The 25,535-nt window shown below is 39.7% G+C and overlaps 2 protein-coding genes and 1 pseudogene across 8 annotated transcripts in view; 1 reads left to right on the forward strand and 2 right to left on the reverse strand.

Annotated features, from left to right (window-relative positions):
- LOC128868792 (cyclic GMP-AMP synthase-like receptor 1) overlaps window positions 1-25,535 on the reverse strand; it is a 46,017-nt gene that overhangs the window by 1,220 nt on the left and 19,262 nt on the right. For 5 of the 7 annotated variants that reach the window (XM_054111306.1, XM_054111304.1, XM_054111302.1 and 2 more), the window contains 3 exons: window positions 9,311-9,509; window positions 4,911-5,644; window positions 949-1,146 (listed from right to left, as the gene is read on the reverse strand). In XM_054111306.1, coding sequence (XP_053967281.1) covers window positions 949-1,146; window positions 4,911-5,644; window positions 9,311-9,488 — 1,110 coding nt within the window. In that variant the 5' untranslated portion in view covers window positions 9,489-9,509. Of the gene's footprint in view, window positions 1-948; window positions 1,147-4,910; window positions 5,645-9,310; window positions 9,510-25,374; window positions 25,465-25,535 lie in introns of those variants that run through there. The other 2 variants (XM_054111305.1, XM_054111307.1) reach the window with 2 other exon arrangements.
- On the forward strand, window positions 10,388-19,437 carry LOC128867017 (protein disulfide-isomerase-like; annotated as a pseudogene).
- LOC128867018 (protein ecdysoneless homolog) lies at window positions 24,367-25,528 on the reverse strand. Its single transcript, XM_054108110.1, has 3 exons — window positions 25,441-25,528; window positions 24,588-25,017; window positions 24,367-24,544 (listed from the first exon to the last, which is right to left on the reverse strand). The coding sequence occupies exons 1-3, from the start codon at window positions 25,526-25,528 to the stop codon at window positions 24,367-24,369; spliced, it is 696 nt and encodes a 231-aa protein (XP_053964085.1).

Here is a 25,535-nt window from a genome sequence, read left to right on the forward strand (position 1 = left end):
ATCTGATGCTCATCACAAACTATTCATCCGCAATATAAAAGTTTACGATGCGGAATTGAAACGAAAGAAGATAAGTTTTTATTTAATGAATACTACTTTGCAGTTTAATATTGTTCATGGATTGCTTTTAGCGCAAAATTGAGTTCAAATGAAACTAAGCTATTGATCCCTATTTCCATGTTTTTAAACAACACGTTCGGCGCGAAATAATTTCTGCAATATTGCGGCAGCTAAGCAGCTGAGTATCAGCAACAGGCCATCAAAACCAGAGAACGGAAATTATTATATTAACGTAACGTAAGTTATTATTAAATAATCACACACATTACAAAAACAAAAACAAAAAAGATGTTTTCTCTATTTAAAAAGTATCAAAAAAATCGTTGCATAACTGATGAAAACAACAAAAAATGCAGTTATTTTCCGCGAATTTCATTATTTGGGTTTTTTTGCAAATGGTATGGAATCTGAAAATCTATGCAAAGATATTCTTGACAAACTGTATTTTTTGTCGAGTTAAGCCATTTTCCAATCATTGATTGTTTTGTCTTTAAAATCTGTGAAATACGTGTTACTTGCCATTTTTACTATTCTAATACCACGAAGAAAATGAAGTTAGGTTAGCTAAGGTTGTGAGAAGTTCCGTTAAGTGGCCCCTTATGTTTGCAATGACGCCACATAATATTATATTTATAAAAATACATTGAGGGTGGTGTTCGTCCATTGAATTTTTGACTACTATTTTACGCTAAACTTTTGATATGAAAAAAATTGGTCACAAGTATCCTATTTTATTAAAAGTGAATATATGTATAAACAAAAATAGAATCCTTAATTCATTGTTTTGAAAAAATCTGCAATCACAAAAAACGCACTAGGGAGGCGCTATACTTTTGGCCAATACTGTATGCATGTACATATGTACTAAATGTTTATTTTTTTACAAACCTCGAAATGAGTTCGGCATCGCTTATATGTAAGGTTCGGCTCGAATTTATACTGCCTTAATGTTTCATAGGCACGTTTAAGTTTTTCGGCGTAGTCATCAATTTCCTCATCGTCCAAGTTATTCAATAGGTTGTTTTTTCGGTCCCAATAAAAAGGCAAACAACCTTCAGCGAAACTATCAGCCAAAGACTCCAGCATCTGAATATAATAACAAAGAGTGTCACTAAAATAAACTCTTTTTTCTTTATAAACAATTTCCTAAAAAAATTGTATGCCGAAAATTCAATAATATATTTTTAAATACACCATTTTCATGAAAATATATTAAAAAAGACCCTATGGGATATGTACATATGTTAGGTAAATAACTTTTTCGATATTATTAGCCGTTACTCGATATAAGTCAGTAGTGCAACGATTTCAAGTTTGAGTTACTTTTTAGCATTGTTTTGTTATGACAGCTATCACAATTCGATGATGACACTTCTGGCATTTGATAAGTAGAAAACAAGGCGAATTAATTAATTATTAAAGGTTGTGTTGGTAAATCAGCTGATTTGTTTTTGAAGTGAAAACTTCTTTAGAATCGTTGGGAGTGATTTGAGAAAAAGTGAAACGAAAAAAGCGACACTCTTGGCTACGAATATTACATATACACGTAGCGACGAACTAAATAACTTTTAGACCAGCGCCGACAGCATGGCGCGATAGCCGAGCGGCTAGCAATGTGAGCTTCCGATCCAAAATCCTTGGTTCGAATCACAAGAAAAAAATTTTTTTTATACAGTTATTTTATTTTTTTATTTTATGATATGTTTATGGGGAGCTTTTTTTCATGGCAGAAATACACTCGGTGTTTTGCCATTGCCTGCTGAGGGGTGAGCGCTATTAGAAAAATAGTTTTCCTTAATTTTGGTGTTTTCACCGAGATTCGAACTGACGTTCTCTCTGTGAATTCTGAATAGTAGTCACGCACCAACCCATTCGGCTACGGCGTTTGTTTAATTTTACTGATGCAAAAATGAGGAAAAATATATGAATAAAGTTTGCTTACTGTTTACACATTTTCCAAAGGTGACGGAGAACCAAAAAAAAAAGTCGATTTTCAAACAAATACGAGTGCATATGTGTAATTGTGTTAGAGTTTCGGTCACGCCCCAGCAAAACCTGCGAGCATATGTGTTTGTAACATTCAAAAAAATGTAATTGTGTTAGAGTTTCGGTCACGCAGGTTTTGCTGGGGACGCTCATAATAGCAACCGCGTGTGTATTTTTATATTCGTAAATATTTTCATTTTTAAATATTTACCGCAATTATGCCGAAAAATAATGCAGAAAAGTGTCGTGAATATCGACAGAAAAAAAAAATCAATAAATAGCATCACGGAATTCATTCACGAAAATTTAATAAAATATACACCAGAAGTATCGCGGATACTTAGAAAAGGTTACAATAAAGTTCCAATGATTTTAAGTGGCGATTTTAACGTAAATTTTGCATTGGACACAGCGGTTCCTTTAATTGACGTTCTCAATACAACATTCAATTTAAAAATGTGTAACAATCGCACTGAATCGACAACACGATCAAAAACAACCATTGACGCGGTATTTCAAAGACATGTTGACAACATCGAAACCAAAGCATTTGTATCATATTTTAGCTATCATAAGCCACTCGTATCATTTGTTGAAATTGAAAACATTGAGGATGAATAATAATAAAATGAAGAAAATAAAATATGAACTTTATAGCAATATTATAATGAACCTATAATTATCTTGCTCCTAATGCTGCTTTCGTCTTATTCTCTCTCAGTTTGTTTTACGGAAGGTTTCACTTCTATCGCGTCTAACCGTTAGACTGGTGTTTTTTTTTTTTCGCTGTGTTCATGTGGCAGTCAGCACAGAATAAAGCAAGGCGAATTAATTTTTTGTTTTCTACTTTTCCAATACTTTGCCGTGCCAATCAAACGTACAAAACATTGTTGTTGGTCTAATGCCACCACCTTTAATAAATGCGTCTTGGTAAAAAACGTACAATTTTCTAAAATGAATTAGATCTCGCTTGAGAATTATTTGAAAATAATTAAAATCAACTACAAACTAAAACTAAAATAAAAAAATCAGGAGCGCGACGAAATACTAAGTTTAAACATTTTTCTTGTGTATAATTTTTGTTTAAATGTTTTTTGTACCCTATAACTAAAAGCTCCAAACTTTGTAAAAAAACTCACAAAACTAATATTTAACAAATTAAAAAACATTACATCAACATTTTGAACTTTTAGACCATTAAATTTTAGTAAAATAAGTTTGAAGTCGCTCAAAAATTGCACTGATTTTTGACAAATTTTTTTGCATACGATGTTGAGAATTTTCTTCTTATAAGACACATGTTTCGATTTCTGAACCACTTCAAACTTATACTTTGTTATACAGGTACTAATGGGTATCAAACTGCATAACCAGCATAGAAGTTGCTAAGTTTTTGTGAATTTTGTACACAGTTTTGAGTATTGAGTTATACGGGGTTCGTTGTTGAATGCAATATATTGTACTTTTATAAAAATATAAAAAAAATGCATAAAAAACATGATTGTTAAAACATAATAATTCGTCGCGCTTTTATTATTTTGACCACAGGTGTACATATACCTACATAGGTATATATGATTCACATATACTACAGGGTCCGGCACTCGAAGTGTAACCAACTTCAGACCGCTCGTGCAGCTGATGCACGGGCATCAGCTGTCTGTTAGTTGGCTAAATGACAGTCCAGAGTATTGCTTACAAGCGCGCGGAAGCATTTTGCCGAGAGTAAACACGAAAAAAGAATGGATTTGAAACGTAATTGCATTATATTTGGCTGGAAAATCACAACCAGCGAATGTTCGTGAGCTCGAGCCCCTTAAAGTAAATCAAGTTTTTGTTTATCGCAGGATTACTCGTTACAATGATACTGGTGGCATCGCGAAACTTCATAGATGTGGTCATCCAAAGGCTGCAACGTCACGTGAAATGGTACAAAAAGTGAAGAAGCGACTTGAGCGAAATCCCCGACGAAGTGTCAATCAAATGGCGAAAGAACTGAAAATATCTGACCGTAGCATCCAACGCATACTGAAAAATGATCACAAAGTCAAGCCTTACATGATCCAAAAGGCGCACAATCTCACACCAAAGCAGTAACAAGTCAAACTTGAGAGAGCGAAGGTGTTGCTTCGCTTGGTCGAAAGCGGTCATTTTCCGAACATTGTGTTTTGTGACGAAAAAAATTTTCAAATTGAGCAATTTGTAAACGGCCAAAACGATAGGGTTTATTTGACCGACCGTTCATACGAGAGTTTGAGTCATTGACTGACCACCAGGAGGCAGCACCCGCCACAGGTAACGGTTTGGGCCGCTATAACCGCAGATGGACGCTCTCCAATCGTTTTCATTGAGCCTGGCGTCAAGGTAAATACGAAATATTATCGGAAAAGTATCCTGAAGGTTGCTTTGTAGCGGTGGGCAAACAAACATTTCGGTGGCAGACTATGGACGTTTCAACAGGACTCGCCACCGTCTCGAGTGAACCAAGAATGGCTAAAACTCAACGTTCCGAAATTCATAACATCCACACAATGACTGTCAAATTCACCAAACGCGAATCCGATGGATTATTCTCTTTGGACCATATTGGAGAGCAAGAGCCGAACTAAAAGATTCACCAATGTCGCGGCGCTGATTCGGGCAGCTTGCAATTCGTTTCTGGACCGTCTCAAAGCCATAGTCAAGGTAAAAGGTGGTCATATCGAGCAAAAGTAAATTTATTCTTAATTTTGTATTATTTTCACAAATTGTATACTTTGAATTGAATAAAAGTTATTTTCCAAACTAAATTTATGGCCTACATATTTAATTGGTTACACTTCGAGTGCCGGACCCTGTAAATACCTACACATTTATATACTTACGTGCTCTAGTAAAATATGTAGTGGATTATTCCAAAAACTTTTTTTTTGTTTTTCAACTTCCCAAAGGAAAGCTGTGGTTATGAAATAACTTTTGAGGCGTTTCATGCCGTATTTATCGCGTAGAGACTTCAAGAGCCGAAAAACAACCTTTAGATTTTGCCTTCCCAGCAAAAGTTTTCGTTCCACTTTAGGGTTGCAAATCATAAATGCACATTTTGTATGAAAGAGACGGACAGGTGGCTTTGGAACAGCATACCATTTTGTATCTCCGAACATTTTTCTATGACGTTTGCTAACTTTCATCCACTCAGCTTTTCCAAAGGAAATACCAGGAATTAAATCAATGGAAATTGAACGAGCAGTACACTTAGCATAGATCGTATGCGCCAATCCACGCTTTGAATACATTAAGGTATATAAATCTCCCTGGTGACCACGAATTTCATTTCCGTATGTTTTCAAACAACTCAATACAACCTTCTTAAGCCAAATCTGAAAACTCTTGCGCAACAAGCAATCATCTTCATCGATAAGTTCATTAAAACAATCGTAAACCTCGGCATAACCTTTCGCATCTTGTAAATGCTCCATAACTTCCTCTAAATCCAAATTTACATATCCGGGACTATAAGCATCCCTATTCACAACAATATTAGATGAATGAGGGATACCCAATATAAATATGACGTCGAACTCATTGGGATATTTTATGCGCACGTTGTTGGCGTAACTTCCTGTAGTAGTAAATGTGAATATATAAAATTTGGACATACATAGATATATTCGTAAATACCCAGACGGAAAATTCGTCATGTGCGTATAACTTTTAAGACGTAGGTATAGCACCTTGATCAAAAAGCCCCCGGAAAAACCGCCAGGTGCCACTCTAAGACCGCTGATTTGTGTTCTGTTTTTTTTTTGTTAGATTGCTACAGCTGTGATTAACATTCCTACCAAAATTTTATCGCCATTGCTTGACAATTGCAAAAATGCATGTGTTCTCGATTTTTCAGTTTTAAAAATGGATTTGAATTTGCAACAACGAGTTTGTATTAAATTTTTCGCTGAAAACACCAATAAAGTGAAAGAAAAGTTGATAAATAACCGCAAATTAACAAACACACACAAAAGCTGACAGAGGACTTGAACATTGTTTAATGATTCGCTCAGGACATTGTAGGACCCAAATCATTAAGGTTTGGGACGTGTTGCTGCAAATTTGGTCTCAAAGAACCTGCAATTCACATAAAAAAGGAACCGCCTTGTTATCGCCAAAGGCAAGATTTCTAAGGCTGAATCAGACCCAACATTCATCAAATGCGCTATTACTGGAGATGAGACGTGGCTTTATGAGTACGACACGCAATCCAGACATCAGGCGAGTGAGCGAAGAGCTCGGAATAAACCAAGGCCGAAAACCCACGTCGTTTTCAGTCAAAAACGAAAGCGATGCTCACGGATTTTGTAAATTACAACGGTATTGAACACCACGAATTTTTGCCAGAAGGTCAGACAGTTAATAAATACTATAATGTGGGCATTATGAGACGTTCACGTGAAGCAATTCGCCAAAAAAGAAGGGATTTGTGGAAAAACAATATGTGGCTTTTGTACTATGATGACGCACCGTCTCACAGTGCCATCATTATCCGTGAATTTTTGACCAAGAACAAAATGAATACCATCCAACAGTCATCGGGTTCGCCTGATATGGCTTTCTGCGATTTTTTCCTTTTTGATCGAGTCAAAAACCGCTACGGAGAGAGCGTTTGCAGTTGATGGGGAGTACTTTAAAGGCGATAATATCATTTTTGAGAAATAAACTTGTATTTTGAATTTTCTGAATACATATATTCAAGATGGTATGCATATGCATCTTACAGCTGGAACGCAAGCATGCATCCTTGATGAAAGAATAGTTCCATTTGAGCGCTTGTGTAATTGCCAACTAATAGGAAAACGAAGGCATGCTTTCCAAGTTATTTTTTATTAGATGTACCAAATCTCTTAATATTTGCTGTTCGTGAACTTTAACTCATATTTTCTTAATACGTATAAATAAATGCTTATTGTGACGTCGATTGTTGAACTGCGTAGATTTTTTCACAACTACCATCAATTCTATGCACAAATTAGGAATTTCTTTAAATTTTTTTTTACCCCTGTCTGGGCACATGACTATAAATGACCATTTCCGACTGGGTGTTTCTACATGTCCTATATACATATGTGTGTATGCATGTATTATCTATACATATGTATGTACATACATTCCTTAAATGAAATCTGTTAATGTTTGCAGTAGCAACCACTCAATTAGAAACGGCATCTATTAATATCGTTTCGATTCCACCGTTTGAAGGTGAATCCACACAAGATGATTTCGGTATAGCAGCTTATCTGATTTTCTTTTTTTGTTCCTGCTATTTAGTGACTTGAATGTCAAAGTGACCTGCTTCTTGTTTATTTGTTAACATTCTTATCGGAATATTGACATGCAACCACCAAATCACAAAAACAAAGTACTATACATGTAAATATTGTTACTACCCTACGAAAGTTACCTTCTATCCTTCTTCCTTGCATATCACAAGTCATCACAATATCCGTTTTCTACTCATTACTGCTTGAAGCCTTGAGAAATTCCGCCATAGCAAGCCCTCTTATCTTTTCGATAACATCTGGAATAGATAAGGAACGGGGTGCTTGAGGAGAATACATTTGAATCTAGTAATGAAAAGCTGTGGTGAAAAATTGTGAAAATTGAAATTGTGAGGGGAACTTCGGCCGCCACGTCACTTGGGATATTCAGCCGAATATCGCACGATCATTTCACATATATTCGCACACTCGTCCAATCAATCCTTGTTCAGATGGCAACGAAGCAACATGAGCGAAGACTGTGCTGATTTTTTTTTTCTCGCACATCACTAATACAATTTTATCGCCAGCCGAAATTTGCACAATCACTTCACACATATTCACACACTCATCAAATCAGTCGTTGTTCAGATGGCAACGATGTGTCATTGGTTGATTTTTTTCGCATAACACCAACACAACCCAACGTTTTATTGTTGTTTCTGATGAACCTGAGTCCCCATGACACTTTTCCAGCCATTGCTTCGTTTGAACGGTATTTTTCCCCATCAAGAAGCAGGTTAAAATTAAAACACGAAACTCTTTTGGATTCTTTGTTTTGAAAACAACAAAAGTAGCGTCACTCTTAGCACAATAACTCGCCAACTAATGAATAGACTATCATGAAATTTTAACAGCTGTCTTTTTAAGGTTAGTACTAACTGAAAAAGAGGTGAATGATATAAAACTAGTGCCATCTATGTGTGAGGACCTGGACTTTTCAGTCCATGTGTTATGTAAAGACATCGGACTCTTATGCAAGTGCATATTTTTGTTTAACATCACATGAAGTTCGCACCTAGGTAGAAACTCATCATAATAAAATATTCAATTTGCATAAAAATCCGATCTCTAGTTATTTATTATACTATTCTTTTGGGTACCAATGTAGTTTGGTTCGACTTTGTTAGGCCTACTTTGTTTATGCAATTTTAGCTGGAAAGCTGAGGCATACATGACTAGATGCGAAACTCTCTCATTTTATGTGATAGCGCGCCCAAGAATAACTTTTTGGTGAATGAACGAGCTGGAATCTATTTCTATTACTTTTGCAACCACCCCAACTGTTGATGCATGAGCTGGTGACAAAAATAATTCGCGCACCCAAAGCTTTCGTCGTTGGCGGGATTGACGTCTATCGCAATCGCAATATGTATTCTAGTTAACATCATTATTCAACAATGTATTATGTGTTATTGAAGCTCTGTTTCCTTTTACGAATCATCTGACTGCGTTAAAGCGCCCATTCGGTCATGCAAGTTTTCAGAGCCAAGCAAAACATGTGGAGCAGTCAAAGCCAGTCTGCATTGGGCTAGCACCTTAAATTTCTATCAAGACTAAATTAAATCTAAGTATTGCCTAACACAGCTCTAATGCAACAGTTAAGAGTTTAGGCAAAATATTAAGTTAAGTTACGCAAAGTGTGTCTATACCAACTGAGCACTTATTAGTACTCCCTAAAATATGCTACATCTGTATTTTCCCTTGAACTAATTATTACTTATAGAGCATGAAGAAACATTTCCTTTGCGCTTGTTTTAGGTGCTACGGCAGGCATCAGTACCGGTAAAAAAAAAAACAGGCTAGCATATAGAATATACCTGCTGGAGGTACTTTCCTTTGACGCGAGGAAATATTCGTGATGGTGTATAGCGCATTGTTCTTATATGCATAACATACTTTGTATAAATATGTACATACACATATACGTATATAGTAGATTTTAGAGTCATAATGCAATTTTGAAATCGCTTACTTACCAAAAAGACTTGTCCCTTGATACATCTTTTTAAATACACCATCAACATTCTTCATTCCATTCAAAACGTGATCTCGTATGATATCAAAATCCTTTGTATAGATTGGTCTGTCTTCATCACGTATTGTTATAAGTTGGGCAATGTCTTCCAAGTATGACTCATAGGGCTTTCGGGTCATGGTATTGTCGCAAAGTTGTTACTAAAATGTTAAATGATAAAAATAAAACAAATATTTTAATGAACAGTTTATAATGGAATAAAATTATTAGGCACTCCACTCCAAAATACGAGTAATTTCAAATGTGGCTACCAAAATGTTAAATCTTTGATTAAAACAATAAATTGTAAAGTGTGCGTAAAGTCTAAAAAGTTGCATTTTTAAAGGTATACCTAAAATATTTTGGCGCTTTAAATTTGGTAGTCAATGTGTGAATAATCTTTAGTGCAAAATTATCAAGCGGATATAAATGATTTCTTTTTATCGAAATGACTAAACAAAGTGAGCTTTGTTACGACAAAAGATTGAGAATCCAAGTTTTAAGTGACGAAGAGAACTCTCAGATTGAGATTGCCGATTTGGTGGGATGTTCGCAGTGCGCAGTTCAATCTGCTATTAAGCGATTTGGGGAGACAAAATCCCACCATAATAAATCAAAAGTGGAAGAAAACGCCTCACTAGTGTACAAGAAGACCGAAAACTGATTCCTGAGTCTCTCAAGGAGCGTAAAAACTCCTCTTCTGCCCTGTCGGAAGAAATTTGCAGACAAAAATCGGAAAAATGTTTAAAATGGGCTCTCCTATATCAACATTTTAACGGAGGAAGATTGGTCGAATGTTTTGTGGTCTGATGAATCGAATTTCGAGTGAGGCGGAGTTTATATATTTTAAAATATCCACAACAAAGCTGTGTAAAATCGAGTAAAATAACAAAATTTTTATAAAACGATTTCCTTTCTTTCCCAGAGGTATTTGGAACACCTGGTGTGACGTTCGTGAGGCAACGGGTTGCCGAGGAATACCATCCATATTGCGAGGTACACACACAGCATTATGATTTGGGGGTTGTATGGCTACGAAATGTTCATATGCGAAGGTCGCATGGACACTCAAAAGTACATAAATGTTTTAGAAACTGTACTTTCGCGTTCGTTAACGCGCATTTTCGGCGACACTAACTTAGATATGTACGAGGTGTGTTCAAAAAGTATCGCGAATTCTGAATTTTCGCAGGTTACGTATATTCGAATTTCGATTTTCTTGTGGTGATATGTTGGTACTCATTCATGTCTCTCAATCATGCCGGCCATTTTAAATGTTCAGTTAATTGTTGACAGCTGCTTTGCTTGCATGTGTTTCGGCTCGTCTTCGATTTTTACCTATTCAAAAAGATGGATCAAAGAACCTGTATCCATATTTGCGTGAAAAACGAAATTAAGTGCGCGGATGTATTCCAAATGTTGACTGTGTTATACGGAGAAGCTATTGTACTTTGGACCAAAGCAACGTTTATCGGTGGTACAAAATGTTCCCCGAAGGCCGAGAAGATGTGAACGACGAAAAGCATGTCGAACGCCCGAGCACTTCAACAACAGACGAAAAAATTGATGAAGTGAAGAAAGTAGTATTGGCCAATCGTCGAATCACCGTTGGAGAAGTTGCTGAGGACCTAGACATATCGATTGGCTCGTGCCATTCGATTTTTTTTCAATGATTTGGGCATGAGACGGGTCGCTGGAAAATTCGTACCAAAATTGCTCAATTTCGACCAAAAGCAGCATCGCGTGAGCATTGCTAATGAGATGTTGGGCTCTGTCCGCGACGACCCAAATTTGCTCCAGAGGGTCATAACTGGTGACGAATCGTGGGTTCATGGTTGACATGGAAACCTAAGCTCAATCATCTCAGTGGAAGCTGCCGCACGAACCAAGACCGAAAAAAGCACCCCAAGTTCAGTCGAATGTACAAGTATAATAAGGAATATTACGTGCAAGTTATGCGCAATTTGCGCGAAGCAATCCGCCAGAGGCAGAAACGCCCGGATTTGTGGAAGAACAATACATCGTTGCTTGATCGCGACTTTTTGGCCAAAAACAACACACTAATGATGCCACAGCCAACGTATTCCCCAGATCTAGCTCCCTGTGACTTTTTTTGTTCCCGAAACTGAAGAGGCCCATGAAAGGACGACGCTACGCTAAGATTGACGAGATAAAGACGGCATCGAAGGAGCTGAACAAGATAAAAAAATTATTTTTTGCAGTGCTTCGAAGACTGGAAAAAACGTTGGCACAAGTGCATAATATCTCATGGGGATTACTTTGAAGGGGACAAAATAGATATTAATGAATAAATAAATAATTTTTGAAAAAACACAAAATTTGCGATACTTTTTTAACACACCTCATATGTAGATAAGTAAATTTAAGAATTTAAATCAGCGACTTCAATGCATTGGTTGAGAGGCAATAACTTTTTTGGAGCACATGTGGACTATTTTAAAACGTAAGATACATGGGCACAGCATAACATCGCAAACTGCCCTGAAAAATGCTTTAATTCACTAGTGGAGCACCATAAGTACAGCCGAATGTGCAAAGTTTGTACGCAGCATGCGCCAGAGGATTGTTGCTGTTATCAAATCAAAGGGTGGTTCTACTAAATATTAATGGTCTTATCACTAATTCCATTTATTTGTAGTGATTTATTAATAAAAGATCATTACTTCACTTTTTAAAACGAAAAACTCATTAATAAGGCACCCAATCCTAATACTTTTGACCAAGATTGTATTTTCTAGAATTTTTTACAAATTGTTTATTTTAAGTACTTAGCATTCAATTAACCGTCACTCAAAAAACAAAACAACTTATAAAGCATGTGACAGTGAACACCAATCCTTAGAGTTTATTATTTTTAATGAGACAAAATATATTCAAAAAGTAGTTTGCCAATTATTTAGTAGGTATTGAGAGATCCAACTATCACCTAATTTTTAAAATCTATATCTATATATAAATGTGAAAATCTGTCCCTATGTTCGCTTATAACTCGAGAATGGCTGAACGGATTTATCTTATCTTGGTCTTGAATTATTCGTGGAGGTCTAGGGAAGGTTTAAAAGGTGAGAAAAATTCGAATAATTGCCGGGAAAATGGTCAAAACGTGGACCCGGGTAACCTTCGGATGTGTATATACAATATGGGTATCAAATGAAAGCTGTTGGTGAATGCTTTAGTTCAGAGTATTTTTCATGCCGCTCGGTGACTAGGGTCTCGAGATAGAGACCAAAACGTGGGCCCTAGAATGTGTTTGTACAATATGAATATCAAATTGAAGCTGTTGGTGAATGCTTTAGTACAGAGTATTTTTCATGCCGCTCCGAGACTGGGGTCTCGAGATATAGGTCAAAACGTGGGCCCGGGTAACCTTCGGATGTGTATGTACAATATGGGTATCAAATGGAAGCTGTTGGTGAAAGCTTTAGTACAGAGTAGTTTTCATGCCGCTCCGTGTCTAGGGCCTCGAGATAGAGACCAACACGTGGACCCGGGTAACCTTCGGATGTGTATGTACAATATGGGTATCAAATGGAAGCTGTTGGTGAAAGCTTTAGTACAGAGTAGTTTTCATGCCGCTCCGTGACTAGGGCCTCGAGATAGAGACCAACACGTGGACCTTAGAATGTGTTTGTACAATATGGATATCAAATTGAAGCTGTTGGTGAATGCTTTAGTTCAGAGTATTTTTCATGCCGCTCCGTGACAGGGGTCTCGAGATATAGGTCAAAACGTGGACTCAGGTAACCTTCGGATGTGTATGTTCAATATGGGTATCAAATGGAAGCTGTTGGTGAATGCTTTAGTTCAGAGTATTTTTCATGCCGCTCCGTGACTAGGGTCTCGAGATAGAGACCAAAACGTGGTATTGAATAAATAAATAAATAGTATGAGAATAAAGAAATAAATAATATGAAAACCATATCTTTTCTGTTCTAAACCATATCTATTCTATTTTAGTGTGCCCAGCGAAGCGGGCCGGGTTTGCTAGTAACTAATATTTCTAAATTCTTCGAATGTATGGAAATTTCTAAGTAGCTAGCCGCACTTTCTGATAGACAAATGGTGGAGATTTTAGGGTAACCTAAAAGTTGTGATTCAAGACCTTAGACGAGTTGGTTCCCATGCTTCGCTCGTTGGTTTTCTACTTCAGCCCTGAAACTAATGTTTTGTTAACAGATCCAAAGGTTGGTAGCAAACATTCCAAAGCATTTCCACCATTCAAAATAGCTGAAAAAATCAATTGCAATAAAGTGAACGTGTAAAGTTCTCACTGCAGCCGACGCAAAAAGTTAATTTGACGAAAAACTCAACCGAATCGACCAAAGTTATATGCACACTCATATACACGCACATAAGCGCAGGCCAATATGTGTTCATCTTTATTGATGTTGCTTAGGTGATCCGATTATTCTCGGATCTTCGGTGAGAAGGTCGGTGTAGTAGGATCCTTGAAAGGATTATTTAATCGCGTGAGATTATGTAAAATCTACATATATTATTAAATGTGATGCTGCAATAGACAAGGCGCATATGAATGTATGTATGTATATACACTTGCCAGAAAAAGTATTCGTACACAAAGAAATGAAAGAAACATATTAAGAAATGCATTGTAAAAAAAACTAATACATTGTCAAATTTTATGAGAAACTAGCTGTACCCGCCGCGCGTTGCTACGCCAACAACTAAAATAAATTTAAGAAAAATAACTTTAAAGAAAAATCAGTACACAAATATTCAATTCATTCTAAACCATTTTATTGATTTAGTTTATTTTGAAAAAAATCGGTTGAACCTGGCAGAAGTTGCTACTCTGCAGCGCCACCTGGTGGCGAGTGGCAGCAATGACCATATTCTACAAACCTTCCCCATATATATACCAATTTTTATAATAATCGGTCCAGTAGTTTTTGAGTTCATCGAGGACATACAGACAAACATTCATTTTTATATGCTTAAATTTCAAGGGCCGATGTTGAATGTGAACCACACCTAAACTTCAAGTTTTTTTTCTGCATTTCATTTGACATTTTTCAATTTCAGACTATTTCAATTTAAACCATGGAAAGATACACAATCGAGCAACGCGTTAAAGTTATTCAGACTTACTATGAAAACGGGCGTTCAAATCAAAATGCATATCGCGCACTACGTGATTTTTTGTTGAGGCACATTTTCACCTCAGTGGATTCGTCAATAAGCAGAATTGCTGCATTTGGGCGATTGATAATCCAAGAGTGATTGCCGAAAAACCAATGCATCCACAAAGTGTGACTGTTCGGTGCGGTTTATGGGCCGGCGAAATCATTGGGCCGTATTTTTTCCAAAATGATGCCGGTCAGGCAGTTACTGTAAATAGTGTTCGCTATCGTGAGATGATAACGAACTTTTTATGGCCTGAATTGGAAGACATGGATGTGGACGATATGTGGTTTCAACAGGACGGGGCTACTTGTCACACAGCTAACGAAACAATGGCTCTTTTGCGCGAAAAATTTGATGGCCGAATAATCGCACGCCGCGGCGATGTCAATTGGCCGCCAAGATCATGTGATTTGACATCATTGGACTTCTTTCTTTGAGGTTATTTGAAAGAAAAGGTGTACGTCGATAAGCCAGCAACAATTCAAGAGCTAAAGGATGAGATAATTCGGCACATTAACGGCATAGAACCTCAATTATGCTTCAGCGTCATCGACAAGTTGGACCACCGGATGGAGGTGTGCCGCCGAGGCCGCGGCGACCTTTTGGCCAATATTTTGTTCCACACGTAATTGAGCTATACCCATATTATCATAATAAAGAAAAATGACAATAATTTCCTAAAAAAATTGTATTTTATTCAAAATCAACACCGGCCCTTGAAACTTAGCCAACCTTTATAAAGACGTTTAGTCAGCAATTTTTCTATAATTTCTATATATTTTTTCCTAGCTACATCTTTAAACAAATAAAGGAAAAAAAACTTCAACGAAGCAGAAAAAGTTTCCGTATACATAAAAATAGGGATTCCTCGCAGTATGCAGTGGCATATTCATACCCAACAACGGTTTTATTTTAGTTTGTAATTGATTTTGCTGTGACTACATTACTTTGGGGTTATTTTATAAGTTTTTGTGTATAAGAAATAGCGATGACTCTGAAAATTAAGGAAATTAGTGTTGGCGAGAGAAAAACTATCCTGAAACGTAGAAATGGAGGCAAATCTTTCCGCGAAATTGGGCAAATTATAGGAAGAAATCACTCTTCTCTGCAAAAACATACAACTGGTTCAATAGTGTCAAAGCCACGTTATGGTTGACCTAGCAAGCTGACCGTACGTGAAAAACGAACCATATTGCAATCAGTGAAAAATAATCCTCGAATTACGGCTTCTCAAATATGTAAAAACATTTCAAATTATTTTGGCAATCATGTGCACGACGCTACTGTACGTAAAATACTTAAAAAAAGATGGGTATCGCGGACGTGTAGCACAGTACATAACCGAAATCAACAGAAAAAACGCATGGATTTTGCAAACGAATATGTTAACAAGCCTCCAGAATTTTAGGAACGTCTTCTATTTTCGGATGAAATCAAATACTGCATATTTGGCATTAAAGGAAGAAAACTAGTGTGGCGTAAGAGCGTTACTGCGCTTGAAAAAGAAAATCTTCTTCCAACTGTGAAGCATGGCGGGGGAGGTGTGATGGTCTGGGGGTATATGGCGGCGCAAGGAGTTGGCAAACATGTTTTTATATGGCAGACAATGGCAAACCTCCGAGTGTATTTCTACCATGAAAAAGCTCTTCATAAAAAAATATCTGCCGTTCGGAATCAGCTTGAAACTGTAGGTCCCTGCATGTGTGGAAGAACATCAAGACGTGCACCACAAATAGAAGGGTGCGGCCGCCGTGAACATATGTATGTGTGTACATGTCCATTGTATGTCCTTATAAGCATGGAATAATTTTTGCTCAGATGTATCTACGTGTGTATATGTATGCATATACTATATAAGTTTTTCTGTCTGTATCTACATTTGGATATACGGGTATATACACAAGTTTATTGGTTTGTTTTTGTTTCTTTTATGGGCGTTGTGGTACCGCGCTACCCTCAAGTGACCTTCTGAAACCCGTCTGAGCCTGTTTATTTCCATCACTTTTCGCCGCGGGACTACCGTCAAGTATTACTTGGCGAAGGGGAAGGGCGATTAGTCGCCGCAGCTGTGTCAGTCTTTCCGGAAGCCTCATCGCTTTCATAATTTTGGCCACTAAGTCGCATGCCACATTCCACTTTTTCTTCGAGCGCAGCAAATGATGCACGAAGAAGATTCTCCAAAGATTCTATGAAGGTTTTCTTTTGCAGAACGGAAGCGTGAGCATGTGAAGAATATATTATATATGTGGTGAATGTTCTCGATAACATTTTTCGTCATTGCTCGTACAATTTCTGGAAGTGTGGCATTTGAAGCATCGTTGAGGTTGAATTTTTACTCGTATACGACAAACAACCCTACCTATACGTATTCTCCCGATGCTTATTAAATCGCGCAGTCCCCGGGTAGTGTCACAGAAGCTGTTTGGGTGCCACCGTATGCTTTACGCTATGATCGAGGAGGCCATTAAGGGGGCAGATACCTGTAAACGGCCATATTTTCCCTGATTTTCATTAAAATTATTTAAAATGAAGAAGCCAATATATATTGTATATATTTTTTTAAATTGGCATACAGTTTATTTATACATTAAAATAATATAAACATTTTTTTTTTTACTTTAATCATTTAAAATGGCGGATGTAAACTCAATTCTTTCATGAAGGTCGCAGCGCGGCTTATCAATCGGCGGGCATTGTAGCATCGGCGTCAGTGACCTGAATACAAAAAACCAAACATTTTTTTGTTTATTAATGTCATAATTTCTATATGAATTAAACAAAAATGGAAAAAATATCGCGGATTAAAATGCTTAAAAACAATGAGTTTTGGGGCGAATTTTCCTACTATTTTTGCTTCGAAAAAATTATTTCTTCGAAAAATTGAAAATTCACTTAGAAAGAAATATCATAAAAATTTCAGGGAGATCGGTCAATAAGCCTTCGAGTTATCGTGTACGCCAATTCGAAAAAATAGTTTTGAGAAAAACGCGTCTAAAGTTTGAATACAACGTAACTATACCTCTCCCAGCGCTGGAACGCAAAGAATAGAGTTGTCACGGTTGTCGATCTATAATATAAGAAATACTTAAATTTACGTTCTAAAATTTTTTTGACATATTCTTAAAGAATTATGTTAACATTTTATGAAAAAAATTTTTTTTCTTTTTCAAAATTTTACAGGTATCTGTTCCCTTAACGGCTAGACAGATTCCATCATGAGTTGTAACCTCATCAATTTCGCGGACTTCCAACTGTATGAGCTCTGTAAGTTTTTTCACATCTGCTTTTCCACTTATACTCGCCCCACAGCAGCTTGAAGTTTAGAGGTATTTGCCTAAGAAGACTCCCTAAGTTTAAATAACAAATGTCCCTGAGCCGTTTTTCGGATTTTTCGTACCATCGAACTTAAGCCTTTTAGAGTCTCTTCATTTTTCATGATTTGGAGAATATCTGCATAGGAAAGATCTCCTGATTTCTTAACAAATATGGCGTCGGGCAGTGTAGGCTTGCTTTTCACACGTTTCTGCTTTACGACTTTGGTACATTCTCCTGCCTGATTGGTCGCGGGACTTTAACATATGCTGAGTCAGCATTGCTACCTTTTTAAGGACAGTGTTTTTGTTGTTCTTTACAGCCAATAGCAAGCTATCCTTCAAAATTGATTTGGTTGGTGGGGAAAAAACTCGGATTTTCTGTTATTCCACTTCTCTCCCACTCTTTCACTCCCTGTGCTAATTTTACTGCTTTTTTGCAATTATTGTTATTTTCACAGTAGCTGACTTGAGCGCTCTAAATAACCGAAGAAAAAAGCAAGTTTTACACTCGCGAGTGGCGAAAACGGTAGCGCTTTGTCTGTGATCGGCAGAATATTCTTTCAGGGGTGTGATATCGCACAGTTTATTATTATTCGCTGTGAAGATTTCGATTCTGGGTCGAGTAAAACCAGAGCGAAACTCCGTACGTCCTTTCGCTATCACTTTACTTCACTTCATTTAGATTAAACACTGAATTCGAAGTGTTTGATTTCATTGGGCTTCGTTTTTTTATTCGAAAGAAGCGAGAAATATTTGAAGTAAACCAGATAAAGTTAAGAAATCATAAACCAAAGCAAGAAGTTCTTAATTTGTTCGCTGCTATTTGTGGCTATCACTGCAACGGGTACTTACGCTAATGAAGAAGTTAAAATCGAAGATGGAGTACTTGCAAGGCGCTTGCTCCCGAATACGCCAAAGCCGCTAAGAAATTAAGAGAAACAGAAGTCATCCATAAAATTGGCCCAAATCGATGCTACTCTTGAGAGTGGTTTGCGTAAGAAATTCCAGGTGCACGGTTATCCCACACTGATGCTCTTCCGTGACGACACCCCGGTGGAATACAGCGGTAGAGGTCAATCAGAGGATATCGTTTCATGGGTTAACAAGGCCGGTCCACCAGCCAAGGAGCTTAATCCCAGCAAAGAACTTGAAGAATTTTTGAAAACTAATGAAATCGCCATTGTCGGCTTTTTCAAAGACAAAAACTTGATAAAGTCAAAACTCTAATTTCGGCAGCCAACGCTCTGATTAATTTCTTATTCGGTGTCTGCAGCATCGATGAGCTTTTCGCCAAATATGAAACTAAAGACGGTTCTGTATTGCTCTTTAAGCCTTCGGTGTTCGAGGGCGAATTCAACGTTGAAAATCTGAAAAAGTTTGTGCAAGTACAATCTCTGCCTTTGATTGTGGGATTTAACCATGAATCGGCTCCGAAGATCTTCGGTGGATCAATTAAATCGCTTCTGTTATTCTTTGTTTCGAAGGACAATGTGCATGTACATTTGTATGTATGTATAAGCGTGTACATATGTGGATCAATATTTGTATCTACTCTCTTGAGCTTTCCCTAACAAATATATACAAACCGTTATGTGCATAAATCTATACACACACGCACACACACGCACACCCACGAATTCACACACTTACACATTTATCCATTTTCGTCCGCACTCTTGACGGTCAGAGGCGACTTATCAGCCGCCCACAATTTAAGCGAAAATGAAGGTAGAAATGTGTGTACATATTCTGAAAGCATAGTTAACGCTCAACGCCAACAACATCGACGGTAAACGCCAATTGCTATTTGCACGCGCTCTTCGCTCTTTGCAGTTCACTGCTGTACATCGTAGCCTTCGTCAACGGCAACGGCAACAGCAACAGCAACGTCAGCACCCAACGCCCAACATCAACAGATTCGTTACCGTTGCCATTGCTGTTCCTGTAGTTATTGTCATCGTCCCTCCGTCATCCCACCATCAATCCACATTGCAGCACTCCAGCGACGTTTTGCTTTTATCGATTGGTGGCAAAAACAAAATCAAACAAAAATGAAGAAGAAACACGCAGAAGCGCTGTAAGCAAACGAGCATGCGAGCGACCATTCGCCGTTTGAACAAAAACAAGAAAAACAAAAGCGGTGACATTAGCTGCAGCACAGAGCAACAACATGTACAGCACTGACGGAGGCCGCATTGGGGGGAAAGAGCTCCCAGTGTGTGTAGTTGCTGGTAATGGTGGCCATGGCGGTGGCGCTGGCGGTGGCTGTATCGGCAGCAGCAACAGTGACGCTGGTAAAACAGAGCACACTGCGGCGTGTGTTGGGGCAGTGACAACAGAAGCCCGCTTGGCATGCAAACAACAAAATCAACCAGGGCAACAACAGCAATAGCAATTACAAACAAACCAGCCGACAGACCGACCGGCCGACCAACCGACCGAGTAACTAGTAGGTAGGCTAAAATCATCATTGTCGCGTCATGCCACTGCCTGCACAGCTAACCATTTCAACGACAACGAGAACGGCGGCTAAACAAAAACATCTACGGCAACGAAGGCGCAAACGATGTTTTGTGACGACTGACGACCGACGGCCGACGACAAGCAGCAACGTCAGTTGATTCGGCGTAACATGCAGACTCAGCTTAGGAACACATATAGATTCCCGTATGTATACACGTGTACATATGTATGTGTGGATATGCATACATACGTTAGCGTTTAGTTGTTGTCTTTGCTTTTTTCCTGTCGTTTTTGCGTTGTTTTGTTGCTATTTTTGTAAGTCGCTTTTGCTTTTATTCACTCGTTGCTCCCCTCGCTATAGTTGCTGCGTTGTTTTTGTAATACTCTATGTTGTTCTTGGTTTTTCTTTTTTTGTTATTTTGTTATAACAGCGTTGTGGTTGTTCTTTGTTGTTTTTGCTTTTGATATTTTCCAAGCGCTACTAGCGGTCGCTCTCACCACCTCACCGCCTGACAGCCGCTTTTGTTCGCGGTGAAGCGCAATACGGCCTGAACAGCAAGAAAAACAAGGGAGGGAAACAATAAACGTAGCAATGACTCCAGGAGCCTGGAAAGCAGCGGCGATGGCGGTGCCGTTTAGGAGTATGAAGATGATGACGATACAGCCGCAAAGTGATGGGCTATGCACAGCTGATGTTGGTAGGGGTCGGCGCGGGACGAATACATACACGCGTTTGTGTAGGCGCCGCGATGGGACGTGCGGAATCCAATGCACAAAAAGCAGTAAAAAGCAACACAATCAGGCCACTGCATACACACGCGCGCATACACAAGTGAAAAGGCACAGTTTGGCGACTGCCAAACAACGTTAGCATCCAAGCAACGGCAGATACGACATAGTTCAGTATAGCATAGTGGAGCCATTCACTGGCAGCACAGCAAAGTACAGGCACCGCCAGCAGGCACGCAGAGGTGAAGTGTGCGCACAAGCGTGAGCGCTGGTATGCTGTGCTGTGCCGTGCCGTGCTGAGACAATATTGGGGCTGGCTGTGGTGAAGCGGGTGAAAATCGTTCGGTAGGCGAGAGGAAAGCAAGCGGCATGCGAATGTGTGAGCGCGTATATATATGCGCGCGCGAGCTTTTGTATATCGGATAGTATGGGAGGCAACGGCGTAAAGAGATTAAAATAAAAAGAGGCTACATGGATAGTACAGGAGATTTAAAATAGTAGTACAGCGGCGGACAGCGACCAGAACAACGCTCGAATCGATGGATGGATGGATGGATGTTTGGTGGTGGTGATGGTAATGAGAATTCGACGGCGTTGAGTGTAGCTACCAACGTAGAAAATCCAAAACCAATATGAACAACAAAACTCAAATGAGTCGAATAGCGAACGGCATGACACCTGAAAGAGGGCGGTAGAAGCAAAATGTAGGTACGGTCGGACGACGACAAGTTTTTTGTGTTTAGAGCGAACGACACTGGCGATAAGCGAAAACGGGTGGACGAAAGTAATGGCGGCAACTATACGACATCGTTGAGCTGGACAACAGCACATAAGGTATTTGTTGTTGATGTGATGGAGGATAGCAGGCGAAAAGTGAAAAAGCGAAATAAAAAGAAAAATAAAGGGAAGAAACAATAAAAGGAATAAACACCAATCCAAACCAAAAGCAGTAACAGCAACTAAAAATATCACGCATAACGCAACGCAACGCAGAAGAGTCGCAATGGCATAAACAGGCGGTGGTGGTCTCAAGGTTCAACAGCTCAATGGCGCAAAGTTACAATCGGGCAGTGATAGCAAGGCAAGAGTGCTCTTGGCGTTGCATGGGCAGAACTAAAGATCGCTGAATGCGCCATAATTATAGGAGGAAAAAGTGTTCGCTACCGAAGCGTCTGACCAACAAGGATAATTGTAAATTAGCTGAATACTACCCAGTATCAAAATATTACGAAATAATTATGTGCGCTTGCGCGTGCCGACTTACGTAATACGTTTAGAGATATGCTGTAAACGATCTACCACTGAAAAAAAAAGAAAACAGCATCAGCGCACAAAGGTCTGTACCTAGGGACGACTCCAATAAGTTATGAACTTACTGCTCTAAGCAAATAAAACTTTTAGTTGTATGCATACAAGCGGTAGCAAGGCGAAATTTCATATTTGTATGCATTTTCACATGTGTACCGATTTGTTTGGGTATATCAGCAAGCCGGTCGTGATGACCATAGCGTTCAATACCGCGAATCGGGCAACGGCAGTGTTATGGCGTTTGCTGATGGGGACGATGGACTGCTGCTCGCTGAAAGTCTGCATCACAGGCAAGTGCAGACAACAACAAAGTAATGGCAAAACCGACACAGTATAAAACTCCATAGCTGAGCTGTGCCGCGAATCAGCGCACTGCCTGACGTGCTTGACCAAACATACATACATCCATACGTACGTACGTACGTCGGTGGCAACAACAGCAGCAGTAGCAACAGCCATCGCCAACGCCACACCATTGCCATTGCCGTCGCAGCAGTAAAAGCTGCCTAGCCTCCTTACTTGAATGCCTGGCTGACTGTTTTCACGATGATGACGACAACGACGGCGACGACGACGACTACGAGTCCACGGTAAGTGTAATCAGCAGTCGTTTGGTCGGTCGATTGGAGGGTCGCTTGGTTGGTCGGTTGGCCGGCCGGACTGCTGGCTGGTTGGTTGGTGGTCGGCCGTTCGGTCGACCGGCAGTAGGAAGCGAAAGGCGCGCGCATACAGCAACAGCAAAACTATATGCGCGTATGTTAGTAAATATGTGTGTATGTATGTTTGTATGCACTCATACCCATGGTAAATGAAAAAACGCAGCTCGGCGGCTAGTGCTACAGGGAGGGATGCGATGTGTTGAACAGCACTATGGTGTGAAGTGGTGGTGGGATGGCGTGACGTGATGCGACGAAGAGTGGAGTGGTGGGCGCAGAATACAAAGAGTAGAAAAGTGTGGCGCTGGCGTTGATACTGGGTGATGGGGGACGTTTGACGACGACAATGACGGCAATAACAATAACAAAAAAAGCAACAAAACGGCAGCCACAACAGCTACGAAGCGAAGTTGCGCGAATCGACGGTATACATGCGAACATGCATATCTATCTACATAAATATATATATACATACACATATGTATGTATGTATGTAAGTATGTAAGTTTATTTGTAAGTTCACTGTGCGCCTTACACTTACTGCTACGCCAGCCTGCGGCCAACAGCGGGCGGCACGTGGGGAAACTGAACATGATGGCTCGCCTGCCTGCCTGCTTGTTTTGCCCTGCCGCGCCGTGCCTTGCTGTGCAGTGCTTTGCCCGGCTATGGTTGTAGCTGTGGCTGGGCTGCCTTTAGCTGGCGCACAACCAACAGCCACGCATTAAAGGGAGCTCACGTTGACGCGAAGAAAAGCGGTAGGGGCGGTAAAGCGTGCTAGCTTTGGTCGGGCGATTTGTTAGTTGAGTTTAGTGCTTGCTGTATGGGGTCGTCGTTTGCTTTGGCTCGACGGCCGATCGAATAAATGGTTAGCTGCGCAGCGTCGCTACCGTCGCTTGCTGCTGTGTCCGTTGTTGAATGTCGTTGATGAGCGAACGAGCGAATGAGTGCATGGTTGGTGGCGGCAATTGGGTGTGCTGGCGCTTTATGTTGTGTTTTGTGGAGGCGGACGCATTGTGTAGCGCGCAACAAAGTGTAGGCAATTGAAACGAACGTGATAGAGTTGCGTCGTTCGCGTACTTCCAATGTATGCGCTGCTGCGTTGATGTTTTTCCTCTGTTCTCTGTTCTCCTCACTTTTATATATGTATGTATGTACGTAAGCACATACATTTCTGTTTTTATGCAGGCGCATACATACATATATGTGTGAATATATATTAGTGAATATTAGCACTCGTCGTGCGTTTAATGATTTTGCCTGTCCTATTGCTGCTGTCGCTGATACCGCTGCCATTGAATACAGCTCCTGATGTTCGCCTTTATTAAGAAGTGCGTAAATCGTTCTACAGTGAAGCGCCTACGCCACTGCATTGCAACATCAGCTTAAATATCCTCAGTAACGCCATGAGCATATGCCACCATCTTCACCTGTGCTATTGCGAAGGTTGATGTGGTGCTGCCATTGCCGTTACCATCATCGTCATCATAGTCATCATCATCATCATCACCATCATCATCAACAGTAACAGCCTTAGCCACAATACACTTATTCTTGTTGTTGCTGTTATTAGGAATGCGCTGCTGCTATTCCAATCGCTACTTGCCTGCTGCCTGTTTGCCCGCTTTCCACTGCCACCGACCGACATACTGTCGCGCTTTTGTTGTTGACGCTGCTGCTGCTGGCAATGGCGCTGCTGTTGGTGGTGGTGGTACTGGTGCTGCAGCTGCAGCTGCGACGGTGGCTGATGGTAATAGTGATGGTGAGGTTGTGGCTGTTGGTGTTGCTGGCGGCCGCCTTTTTGTCGTCATTGGCATCGGTGCTAGCATTGCTGTTGTTGTTACTCTGGCTGCCTGCCTTCTGCTGTCGTTGTCGTTGCCGCTGTCGCCGCCGCTGCTGTTTTTGTTTGTTACTGTTTTTTTTGTTCACTGTGCCGTCTGTGTCTCTACTCTGCTCGTGTCTGTCGAACCGTTGCGCGGTGGTTGTACGTGCGCTCAGCTCATTCAAGTGTCCAACTTTTGTCGGAGCGGTCGCATCTGTACGGATAAATTCACACAACATTCAGTCCGCTGGCTGCCAAGTGCGGTACAATAAACGGGAGCGCTTAGTAATACAGTGTACATATATTGTGTATGTATACACGGGCCGATGTGTGCATTGACATGTATGTATACATGTGTATTATGTGACATATAAATATACGCGTGTGCACATATGTATGTACGTCTATAACAGTGATATAAAAGCAGTGTTGTTCGGCTATATCTAGTAAATACATACCCGACAGATCGTTTGGAGTTTAAGTATGTACATATGTATCTACGTTTGCCTGTACATAAGTGAACACTGAAACACTGTGAAACATACTAACATACATACATCCATATACATACATTTAAGCGCTGTTGTTGGTGTTATTATTATTGGTGTGCCACAGCTGCCATAGTCACAGCAATTGCCTTTGCTACTCTTGGTTATAATCAGCGCCGGAGCACCGCTGCCGTTGCCGTTGCCATTGCCATTGTCCGTCAACCAGTCGGCAGGCATTCCGAGT

Source organism: Anastrepha ludens, chromosome 6 (genome assembly GCF_028408465.1).
Source record: "Anastrepha ludens isolate Willacy chromosome 6, idAnaLude1.1, whole genome shotgun sequence".
Classification (NCBI taxonomy): domain Eukaryota; kingdom Metazoa; phylum Arthropoda; class Insecta; order Diptera; family Tephritidae; genus Anastrepha; species Anastrepha ludens.